The sequence below is a fragment of the Ursus americanus genome, chromosome 2, assembly GCF_024610735.1.
Source record: "Ursus americanus isolate L20-20 chromosome 2, mUrsAme1.1.p, whole genome shotgun sequence".
Classification (NCBI taxonomy): domain Eukaryota; kingdom Metazoa; phylum Chordata; class Mammalia; order Carnivora; family Ursidae; genus Ursus; species Ursus americanus.
In genome coordinates this window covers 6,945,497-6,957,788 of record NC_142128.1, presented here as the reverse complement: position 1 = coordinate 6,957,788, position 12,292 = coordinate 6,945,497, and the positions used below count along the sequence as shown (strand labels likewise).

At 46.9% G+C, this 12,292-nt stretch overlaps 1 protein-coding gene across 2 annotated transcripts in view; it reads left to right on the top strand.

Moving 5' to 3' along the window:
• The first annotated feature begins 252 nt into the window (after positions 1–252).
• GJC3 (gap junction protein gamma 3) overlaps positions 253–12,292 on the top strand; it is a 74,085-nt gene continuing 62,045 nt past the window's right edge. The window contains exons 1-4 of one of the 2 annotated variants that reach the window (XR_006775621.2): positions 253–391; positions 3,305–3,533; positions 4,065–4,413; positions 4,989–10,560. Coding sequence is in view for 1 of the 2 variants with exons in the window: in XM_045773757.2 (XP_045629713.2) it covers positions 4,295–4,413 (119 nt within the window). In the remaining variant the exon portion in view is untranslated. Of the gene's footprint in view, positions 392–3,304; positions 3,534–4,064; positions 4,414–4,988; positions 10,561–12,292 lie in introns of those variants that run through there. The other variant, XM_045773757.2, reaches the window with a different exon arrangement.

Below are 12,292 nucleotides of genomic sequence, written 5' to 3'. Positions count from 1 at the left end.
AGGAGGATCTTGCATCTCGGTTCCCGAGTCGCCGGAGCCGGCTCCCGCCCTGGGTGCTCGGCTCAAACCTCCAGCCGCGAGGTTCGCCCGCCCGGCTTGTGCGCGCGGGCAGTTAACGCCGGCGACGGACAGGAGGCGGGGTTCAGACGAACTACAGGCTGCCCGGCTCACACACCAGTCCATATGATAATTCGATTTCTCCCGTCCTTTCCATCCAGTAATTATAGTTATTATCAAGCAATAATAATTCTTCGTAATTGCATGTCTGTGGCAGAGCACCTGAAACAAGGGTGTGTCAGCAGAGGAAGATCAAAATGAAACCAGGGGCGGCCGGTTTCGCAAAACTGCCGTGGTCGCTTCTCTCTGGCTCTGGAGATGTCGGCGAGTTGAGGTGCGTGGCGTTTTCAAACATTTGGCCTGTGGACAAAGGACGTATTTACACAACCAACGTTGCTGTAAGAGTCTGTTTTGCCCAGGTGGCATATGCTATTATAGCAGTTTGAAAGGAGTTTACCCTGAAAACTTTTGCCCTCAGGGTGCTTTCACGACCTACAACTCTGGCTCTCACTTCTACCTGAGAAAGTCGACCTTGCTCCACTTTCTTGTGCAAGGGTGACCGGGCTTTCTGGTTGTAAATTTGCTCTATGTTCCAAGTCAAGTTCAGGAGAGAGACTGAACTTAGTAGTGGGTGCATGACTCCTATTGCTTGGGAGAGATTACTTAAAAAACCAAAAACCGAAAACCAAACCAAAACAAAAAACCTTGAAAACTAAAAAGCAATTACAGTATCATTAAATGAAAATTGCAAAGTGGAGAAAAATAATCACTTCTAGTCCCTCCCCCTAACCGGTCTGTGATGGCTCTCACTTATCCCTTCCCTCTGTGCTTTTGTATATATGTCGTATCTTTTTTATTTATTATTTTTTAAGATTTTATTTATTTTGACACAGAGAGAGAGAGCCCAAGTAGGGGGAGCTGCAGGCAGAGGGAGAGGGAGAAGCAGGCTCCCCGTGGAGCAGGGAGCCCAACATGACATGGGGCTCAATCCCAGGACCCCGGGATCATGACCTGAGCCAAAGGCAGACGCTTAACCAACTGAGCCACCCAGGCGCCCCATATCTTTTTTATTTATTATTTTAAACATAGTTCAAAACCACAGTTGTATTGGATAGGTGGCTGGTGTGCCTAAAGTAGCTGCTACATTCATGTTGCGTGACCACTTTTCAGACCAGAGTTGAACGGATTGGGTTTGGGCACCTGACAGAAACACAGCTTACATAAATCCTGACCGGTGGAAGTATGGAAATGGCCTGGCCTGAGAGCTCTAATGGAACAGCAGGGAACTAGACCATTAGATTCCCTTTCCTGGGGAGTTTCAATGGGAAATACACATTTAAACAATCAGAAAGCAGGGCAAGGGGAGCCTGGCTGGCTCAGTGGGTAGAGCACGCGACTCTTGATCTCGGGGTCGTGAGTTCAAGCCTCAGGCTGGGTGTAGAGATTACTAAAGAAAAATAAATAAACTTTAAAAAAATGAGTGTAGCAAAGTGTTCACCTTAAAAAAAAAAGCAGGGGAAGCAGAAATCAGTAATTGTAAACCATTAGGTGATAGAAGCATGAAAAATCACGAGTACACAGAGGTTTGAGGAGAGAGAGAAACTGAACCATGGAAACAAAGTGAGGGGCTGGTCACCACATGCAGATCTTGCAGGTGGCAGCCATCTAGTACTGAGGGCCCACAGCAGAATGAGGTGATAGCCCTAGTCACCTTCAGGCGGCAAATTACGTTCTGTTATGTCAGTGCAACCTGCGGCCCCATCTCCCCGCGCGTCCTCACATACGATAAATCCCTTGCCAACAAAAGAGCCTAACTTTGCTTCTTGCCACCTGGAAAAGCCCAATCTGATTGAGGTGACATCGTGTGTACTGGTCTTTTTTTAAATCTTTTTTCTTGGTCAACTCTCCAACATGGAGGCGGAGGTCGATAAGCTGGAGGTGATGGCTGGAATAGGGAATCAAGACCAATCATCCTGGTGCAACAGGCAAGAAAAATCCAGTTACATTCTTAAAGGAATCGTCAGCGATAAAGTCTCGGTATCAAACTTCCCCTGCACGCTTTAAACCAACTGCTGCAGAGCAGAAAGAGAGTAAAAACCGCATTTGTGCTACTGTCAGTAAGACTATGAGCAGGATACAAGAGCAGCAAAAGCACACAGACCTGGAGCTGTAACTACTGAGTAAAGAAAACTGGGACAGCAATTACAGTCTTTCATGTCAGGGGCGCCTGGTGGCTCAGTCGGTTAAGCGTCTGCCTTTGGCTCGGCTTATGATCCCAGGATCCTGGGATCGAGTCCCGCATTGGGCTCCCTGCTCAGCGGGGAGTCTGCTTCTCTCCCTCTGCCTGCAGCTCCCCCTGCTTGTTCGCTCTCTCACTCTGTCAAATAAATGGGTAAATCTTTCATGTCAGACTTAGGAAGAAATGGACTTGCAAAAGGGAATTCTAATGGAGAAGAGATCATTCCAGAAAGATTTAAGAAGATGTCTTGTTAGCATCTGATGACTAGAGGTGGGGGGATGGAGAAGATTTGACTGGGGGGACTGGATAATGATGCCTTTCACAAGGGTAGGGACTATAAGAAGGGCGGATATCATATGAATAAAATTTAGCCAAAAGGATGGAATGGGAATAAAGAGATTTAAAAATATATATGCGCACACACTTAGTCTTATAATACCAGGCAAGGAAGTCACGTAACACAATTTTGCATTGGTTTTTCTGTAACTGGGATAACATGGATGTCCTGGCCTATCATAAAAGGATATTTATGTACGATCAGTCAGTCAGGGGTGACTGAGCATGCTTTGGAAATTAAAGGATGGAAAAATATTTGTATTACATTATATATGTATATAATTTTATTTTTGAAAATTTCTATTACAGATAATGGTCACATTATTGATGAGACCGCTAATATGTGACTTATAGTCCTCCACAAATGCTAACTTTAGTAATAATGAATTGGCTTTTCTGTGATAAAAAAAAACTAAAATAAAATATTTTTTATTAAGTAATCTCTATGCCCAACGTGTGGCTTGAACTCACAACCGCAAGATCAAGAGTCGCACCCTCTACCGACTGAGCCAGCTAGGCGCCCCTCTTGTGTGCTATTTAAAAGCTCTTAATATCGTATCATTAACATTTCACATTTTGCTTCACAGAATGGATAATTGTCGTTTTAATAGCTATGTAGTATTCCATCGAGCAGCTGTACCATTAATTATTTCAGAATTCCTCTATTTCTAGGGGCTGCTCCAAGGTCAGCGGTGTTGCCACTTTTCCTTCTGCCCCCGAAGTACCACTGCCTGCTGCTGTCGTGTCCGGGCTCCCTGGCTTGGAACAGCCCCTTCTTCTTCAGCTTCCAGACCCAGGAAAAGTCCATGACACAGAAAACTGTTGTGCACAATAGATTTAATCCCTCAGTTTCTGAATAAATGAGGGAGACTATAACCGTGCAGCCTGGAATCAACTCAAGGTGAATATTTAACATTTTCAGCCATCTCAGCCAGCAGAGATTTATCCCGGGCCAGCTCTCCGATGCTTATCCCCTCCTGAAGTCCTCTTTGTCCAGAACCTTCCTCACATCCCCTTTCTTTCAGGATCCTAACAATCTCTTGGGATTTTTATTCCATTGAGCATTGACTACTTTTTATGTATGTTCAATCCGCCCTACCCCCACCCCCGCCCCACCCCCAAATGCCCACAGGTGCTTCTGATAAATGCTACTCAAATATTGGTTTGCACTGTGGGAATGCAGGTTTCACTGACAGAAACCTTCCAGAAGCATCTCTCATGTCAGGTGTGTGTGTGAAGAAGGGAGGGGCGGAGACAGGTTGGTGAATAAGACAAAAGCTTTCCTCTTTCCCAAAGATATGGAAGACATTTTCCAGAAACTGCACAGAATTGAGATGTAAATGTTGTAAAGGAGACTGGGCTGTCTTCGGTCTTGTGTGTCCTTTTAAGAGCAAGGAAAATCTCATAATTCTACCCCCATCCCCATTCCCAGCAGGCTTTCATGACTCTTCAGCTTGAAAAACATGACATATCCGTGCCAAGAACCATCAGAGCATAGGTGATGGGATTACCACGATTGGCTAAGACTTACGAAGATTCACGACCTGGGATACAGAATCTGTGAGCTGGCTGGATGGCGAGAATCTGAGCAAAAGCAGCCAGCAGGGAAAAAATAGGACAGCTGAGCTCCTTGGGGCAGACAGGGCAGAGGTCTGTGTAGCAATGAGCAGGTTCTGCCCCACTGGACAAGAAACGGAGACATCTAGGACACTCTTCCCTGAGATACTGCCGATCCATGGGATGACTTCAGAAACTGGTGAGGCCGCCTCCAGCTTCTCCAGGTACGAGGCACAGTGTACTTATTCCAGGCGTAAAAATTAGAGTCAAAAAGAGCTGAGTTCAAGTCTCAACTCCACCATTAACAGGTTATGTGTTTGGGGCTTTAAACAAAAAAAAAAGATTTATTTATTTTTAGAGAGTGAGAGAAAGCTTGAGCAGAGGGAGGAGCAGAGGGAGAGGGAGAGAGAGAGAATCTCAAGCAGACTCCCTGCTGAGCAGGGAGCCCGACACGGGGCTCGATCCCACGGCCCTGAGATCAAACCAAGAGTGGGAGGCTCAACTGATTGAGCCACCCAGGTGCCCCATGTCTGGGGCTTTTTAATAACCTCTCTCTCTCAACTTGCAGTTTTTTCATCCATAAAACGATGATAGTTAATAACTGGTAATTATAACATTTGATAATTACCGATAATAACTGGTAGCTGATAATGGCGATGCTAACCTCACAACGTCTCTGTGGGAACTAAATGACTAAATGTGTATAAAGTGCAGAGCAAAGCACTTGGTGCACGGTGAGCCCTTGATGCACGTTACTTATCTCAGTTATTGTTATCTTTATCATAATCTTGACGAGAAGAGGAAATAACGGCACTGACATCAAGACGGGGGAAAAGAGACAATAATCAAAGAAGACACTTTGGTGGCAGCACCACAGGAAAAGCAAACCATCTCTGTGCATGATCATTAAAGACAGCGCTGAGGACTTCCTAAGGATAGATTCCAAGAAATGAGATCACTGGCCCCACAAATAGTCAGAGGGTCTACGTGAAGTCGTGCTGGTGACCCCAAGGTTCTACACCTACTGGAGAACAAGCTAATGAGATCAGGTGACATCCACACAAGAGTTTTGAAAGAACTCAAAGTATCATTGAATGTAATGATTTACTATTACAAAGAAACACCGTACTTTAGGCCTGGCAGTTTGCCCTGAACAAATAAAACTTTCTGAAGGGCACTCCAGAAACTGTGGGCTCCCAAGGCTGACTCCTGCGCTGTGAAAACTGGTGGGGTTAATACCGAAGGGACGCATGCCCAGACGTGCTGCCGACACCAGGCACTAGGGCTCTTGGGGGCGTTTTCTCAAGTGTCTAGTGATTTCCTGTTGTGAGCTCCCCAGCGTTCTCCCTGTGGGAGCCAGGTGGGGGCTGGGCTTATAGTGAGACTCTGTTTGATTCAGTCTTGTACCCAGAAACATTAATACATTGGGGTCACTATAAACTAAATTTATAGTTTATAAATTAACTGGCTGGCTCATTGGTGAAGAGTGTGACTCTTGAGCTCAGGGCTGTGAGTTCAAGCCCCATGCTGGGTGTGTAGATTACTTAAACTCTTTTAAAAAAAGATTGTATTTATTTAAGAGAGAGAGAGCACGAGCAGAGGGAGGGGCAGAAGGAGAGAGAGAGGGACAAGCTGATTTCCCGATGAGCATGAAGCCTCACATGGGGCTGGATCCCAGGACCCCGAGATCATGACTGGAGCTGAAGTCAGACGCTTAACTGACTGAGCCACCCAGGAGCCCCTAAAAATAAACGCTTAAAAAAACGTAGCTAGAGATATTTTGGTCACTCAGGGTGATTTCAGGCACCAAAACTCTGTCAGGGTGGCCTTGGGCTTAGGAATTTTCCAAGACCCAAATAGCCACATATTCCCATGGTCTTCTTCAGTGTGGGTTTTACTCTTACTCACCTTTCAGGGTGTTGTCCTTTGAGGTTCCTAGCTTTAGGCAGAGGGCTCAGTCCCTGGCTTTGTCTCCTAGCCCCCTCACGTGTGGCCTGTTAAAACCCATATTCTCGGTGCCAGAGATGAGCAGACACTCCAGGGAAAAGTCCCTCTGGGGATGTGCTTATCCCCCTGGATTACTGCTTTCTTGTCATTTCTGGCCTCCAGAGAATTCCCTTACTTTCCCACCAGCTCATTCATGAGTAAGTAGAAGATGCTTTTTGCATGGAACCCATCATTTTTCAGTGTGCTATATGGGGAGGGATTCTCTGCTCATCTTGTCTGCCATATGGCCAGAAGTGGAAGTCTAGAAGGATATATATTTAAGACTCGTGAGTCTGAAAAATTATAGATGGCATGGTTGGAGTAAAACGGGCTTGATCATTATCTTGGAACACTAGAATGAAGGCGTTCAAGCAGAATACAAAGGACAAGTACCACGAGACAAACCATAAGAGACTCTTAATCATCGGAAGCAAACTGAGGGTTGCTGGAGGGGAGAGGGGTGGAGGGATGGGGTAACTGGGTGATGGATGCTAAGGACGGCATGTGAGGTCATGAGCACTGGGTGTTATGTAAGACTGAGGAATCACTGACCTCTACCTCTGAAACCAATAATACATCATATGTTAATTAATTGAACTAAAAAACACAAAAAACAGGGGCGCCTGGGTGGCACCGCGGTTGGGCGTCTGCCTTCGGCTCAGGGCGTGATCCACGCGTTATGGGATCGGGCCCCATATCAGGCTCCTCTGCTATGAGCCTGCTTCTTCCTCTCCCACTCCCCCTGCTTGTGTTCCCTCTCTCGCTGGCTGTCTCTGTCTCTGTCAAATAAATAAATAAAATCTTAAAAAAAAAAACACAAAAAACAAAACAAAACAAATACCTGGAGATACTGCTTTATAGAGAAGATAGTGTGTTTATGGCTCTTATTCCGGGGGCACAAGCCCTCAGTGAGTGCTTGCTAATTGGATGGGAGGCAGGTAAGGGCCGAGCTGGTTCGACTTTTTAGTTGGTTGAACTACCAGTCCCAAGTTTTATTAACAAATTCACAGCAACTTTGAATGCACTCTCCAGAGCTAGCTACTACTGTGTTCTCTCCCACTTCCTGTTCAACAGGGTCCTTTTATATGTGCTTTATACGAACTGTTTCCTGTTTTATCAATGTTATATCTGGGAATGCTGGCGACAGAATGTTAGATCAGTGCATGACCCCAAGCTAACAGTGTTACCTTGTACATCGAGGGAGGAAAAGCAACTCTGGTCCCTACACCCATGCCCCAAGCAAGGAGTGGGTGTGTTAAAATGTAATCGGGCCAAAGGGTCTGCATGCGGATGGAAAAGCCTACAACACATCCCTGTGGCCACCATCCAAGATAGAACCTCAATCTGGAAAAAATAAATAGGAAGGGCTGGATGTGGAAGATGCGGCTTTTTGACAGCAACAGTGGTGAGCAAGGCCCGGGGCTCCTCATGGGCTGTAAACTCGAGTGAGCCAGGAGTGTGGTTCAATAGCAGTGGAACAAATCTTGGGCTCCATGGACAGCGGCACAGAGTCCAAACACGAAGTGAGAGGCGTGCCTTCCTCTGCAACGATCACGCCACCCAGGCCCAGGGCTTTGCCTTCTGGGCTCCTGAACCAGCCCGAGCGCAGGGAGAAGGTTAGCAACACAGGAAAGGAGCAACGGCAGCTTTTCCTCGAGGGTTCTGCAAGAAGAGCGCGGTCGGCTTAGATGGCAGTGGGAGCCTGGGGGGGAGACCCTGTCAGCCGGCTGGGGCCGCTAACAAGGTACCACGGCTGAGCAGCTTTAGCAACAGACCTGTATCGTCTTAGGTCTGGAGGCTAGAAATCCAAAATCAAGGTGTCAGCAGGGCTGGTTCATTCTGAGGCCTCTTCGCTTGGCTTGTAGATGGCTCTCTTCCCTTTCCCGTCCGTGTGCCTTCATGTGGCCTTCCCTCTGTGTGTGTGTCCTAAACTCCTCTTCTTTTAAGGACCCCAGACCTATTTGATTAGGGCTCACCCCAATTTTTTTTTTTATTTTTTCAGATTTTATTTGTAAGTCATCTCTGCACCCAAGGTGGGACTTAAACTTACAACCCAGAGACCAAGAGTCGCGTGCTCTCCCGATCGAGCTGGCCAGGCAACCCTGTCCTTAAGTGATTTTTAAAAATTGAGATATAATTGACATATAACATTCTATTAGTTTCAGGTGTGCAACATAACGATTCGATATAGGTATATGTGGCAAAATGGTCACACCAATAGGTCTAGCTAACACCTGTCACCAGAGTCACAAAATTGTTTTCTTGTGATGAGAACTTTGACGATCTACTCTCTCAGCAACTTTCAATTATGCAAGACAGGGCTATTAGCTATTGTTGCCACGCCATACATCATGTCCCCATAACTTATTTATTTTTAAATTAATTAATTTGTTTTAGAGAAAGAGTGTGTGTGTGTGTGTGCAATTGGGGGGAGGGGCAGAGAGAGAGAATCCCAAGTACACTCCACACTGAACATGGAGCCTGACCCAGGGCTCAATCCCACGACCCTGAGATCATGACCTGAGCCAACATCAAGAGTCAGTCGCTCAACCAACTGCAGCACCCAGGCACGCCCCGTCCCCCGCCCAGGGACTTATTTATTTTATAATTCGAAGTTTGTACCTTTTACCCCTTTTACCCATTTTGCTCAACCCCTACCTCACTCCCCTCTGGGAACCACCAATCTGTTCTCTGTATTTATGAACTTCCCCTCCCCCCAGATTCCACACATAAGTGAGATCATACATATACCATTTGTCTTTCTGTGTCTGACTTATTTCACTTAGCATAATGCCCTCAAGTTTCATCCATGTCGTCCCAAACGGCAAGATTTCATTTTTTATGGCTGAATCATATTCCATTGTGTGAGTATATCTATTCATCTATCTGTCTTATAAATATATATACATATATACATTATATATATTTAAATATACATAAATAATATATATACACATATATATTATACGTACATAAATATATATACATAAATGTACATTATATATACATAAATAAATTAGGTTATTTCCATGTCTTGGTTATGGTAAAAATGCTACAATGAACATAGGGGAGCAGGTATCTTTTGGAGTTAGTTTTAAAATTTAAACATAGAGATTCTTATCCTTATGCTTAAAACTGTGGTTGGACTACAACCAGGTGACCCAGAGGGAGAAGTCAAGTCCAGCCCAGTTCTGCTCAGCTGGGACCGGCGATTGTCCTGCAGGTGAGCTGCCCCCTTGTTGACAGGCCCATTCATATCAGGGAAGGATGTAAGGGGACCCAGCTGACCAGTGGGTCCCAGCAGAAGGTCACTCTAGAAGGTCACTGTAGGGTTCAGATGGCCTTGGTTCTAATCTTATCTGTACTACGTTCTCTTAGCCTATGTTCTCGTAGTTAGGTAACCTCATAGAGCCTCAGTTTCTCTGTAGAACGGGGATTATAACAGCAGCTACCCCATCAGGCTGCGATGAGGCTCTAGTTGAACTGATTCGTGTGAAGCCACTAGCAGAGTGCCCGGCAAGCTGTGAACTATGTGGCTAGTAACGCCACTGTAACATGGTTATATTTTTGGACTCACTCACACGAGACACGAGCTGAGTTTAGGGCTCTGGACTGTTGAATGACCCTTGGGCTTAGGCTCCCCGTGAAGGCCCAGCAGCTCTTTCTGCCTGTATGTCAGTGACAGGGCAGCTTCTGTCTATGGCACACAGAGGTGGCAGGGATACAGGAGGGCTCGCTACAACTCCAGTGGCTCTGGAAGGCAGCCAACTGGGGCAGGGTGGCCTTCCTCACCCTTTAAGCACCAAAGCAAAGAAGACAGTGATACCACTGGGCTGTGTTCCCGGCTCTAGGCCTTCATTTGCCCAAGTTGTATGCAAATTTTGCATGACCCTCTTTGAAATTCTGGGACTCAACCTGAGGACATAATACTAAGGCTTCTCTGATCATTGGAATGTCAATCACTGGCAAACTGAGAGTCATTTATGACACTGCCCCCGGGGGCGCCCGGGTGGCTCAGTCGGTTAAGCGTCTGCCTTCAGCTCAGGTCATGGTCCCAGGGTCCTGGGATGGAGCCCTGCACCCGGCTCCCTGCTCAGTGGGGAGCCTCCTTCTCCTGCTCCCTCTGCCCCCCCCCACTCATGTATCTCTCTCTTTGCTCTCTCTCAAATAAATAAATCTTAAAAAAAAAAACAAGAACAAAAACAAACAGGGCCTCCCCCAGATTGTCTTTGGTTTAGGGCAAGTGGCAGAGGAGAGAGAACCATGGCATAGGGATGCATCTCAGAGTTGGGCCAGAACCCGGAGAGCAGCTGAACTAACCCCAGAGCTCCCCTAAACTCCGGAGCAGTCTGTAAAGGAAGAGGAGCCTCACCGTTCCACGGAGCTTGCAGTGTAAAGAAGCACACTGTGGATGTACAGACACGTCCGGGCAGCACGGGGTGGCTGGCCATGGACTGAACTGCCGTTCGTGGCCATGTGATCCTTAAAGCTTCCGGTTCCGGGAGTCACAGTCTGATTTTACCAATCGACAGGCACTGAATGTCAAGAAAGAATAAGGAAGGACACAGAAGAGGGCTAATTAGAATTTTTGGAGGAAGGGAAGTGAGGACTTTGCATTAGGAAGAATACTTGAGAGCTTGTAAATAGCATTTTATTGGGAAAGTAATGAAAGACAGGTAGGTTGAAGGAATGATGGCCGGCCGACTTATGCGCATTGAACACCGACCAGGTTCAGTAGTTTAGGCAGGAGATGAAGGGAGATGGTGGAGAAGGAGCTAACTTTGGATTGGGACTCCGTGTGAATGTATGTCTGTGTGTACGTATGCAAGCGTGCTTTGCAAGCTGCAAAACTCAGGAAAACACATTAGTTGTTCTAGAAAGGTGGCCGCTGATGGGTAGATTGGCAAGCAGAGAGGAGGGTCAGGATGTGACAGTGGCGGGAAAGAAGAGACCAGGAGGCGAGGCTGGTGGCCGGGTCAGGTGCAGGAGCTGGGCTAAGGGTGGCAGAGGCAGAGCTGAGGAGTATGAGTCAGTCACACAGGTCACAGCAATTTGAGCTGGACTCAAGGCACAGAGATGAAGAGAGAAAGGGAGGAGGCTGGCATGCCGCGCACTTGGGTGGTTTGGTGTCTGGGGTTATCGAAGGGAGGATAAAGTGCTAGGAAGTAGTAGCGAGGATGGTAGGTGGAGCTCAGGTAGTGGCTTCAGGGAGACACACACGGTTTGAATGCAGGGAGCCACAGCCCAAGAGGAGACAGGGGAAGGAACGTGGAGGCAAGTTCCAGAGAATTCTGTCACTCGCTTCCTCGCTGCCATGATTTTGCTGGGGGAGCGGTACAGTGTGTATCACTCGGTTTCATGTGGTTGGTCCCCAGGCTCTCCATTCATCTGGCGCCCAGGGAATGCCCCATCGGGGTACCCCGGGACAGACCCACGGTCCTTGCATTGTGCCCCGGAGGCTCATCGCGATGGTTCCTGCCATGTCCCCGAGATGCAATGCTCTCTCCCGGGAGCCACGTGGTGAGAGGCAGCCACGTGTGGGAACAAGATCTCTGCACATCTCGATCTACAGCCAAATGGGGAGGCAGGGGGACTCCATGAAAAAAGAGCATGCAAACTGTAGTCACTTGGCGTCTGCCTCTTGCTGGGTGTGGGGTTTTGTGCAAGCAACCTGACCTCTCGAAATGTCCACTCCTTATCTGTAAAATAGGGATGATTTTGGCCACAGCTACCCACTGTGCTGTCTTGAGGATCATGGGGAATGGTGGCTATGACAACGCTTTATAAATTATTTTTTCAACTCCTTTTTTTTAAAAAAAGTAATCTCTACACCCAATGTGGGGCTCAAACTCTCGACCCCAAGATTGAGCTGCATGCTCTAACGACGGAGCCAAGCCAGGCACCCCCGGCAATGCTTTTTAAACCACAAAGTACCTTACAGGTGGCAAACATCACCATTCTTTAAGTGCAGAAAACTGCCTTTCTCGCCATCTTGCAAAACACAAAGGGGGGAAAGATCCTGGACAATTTATCTGGTGTGGGTCTGGATTAAAAGAAAAAAAACAAAACAAAATAAAAAACCAGTACTGTTTCTACAATTTTTTCCCAAATTGTCTG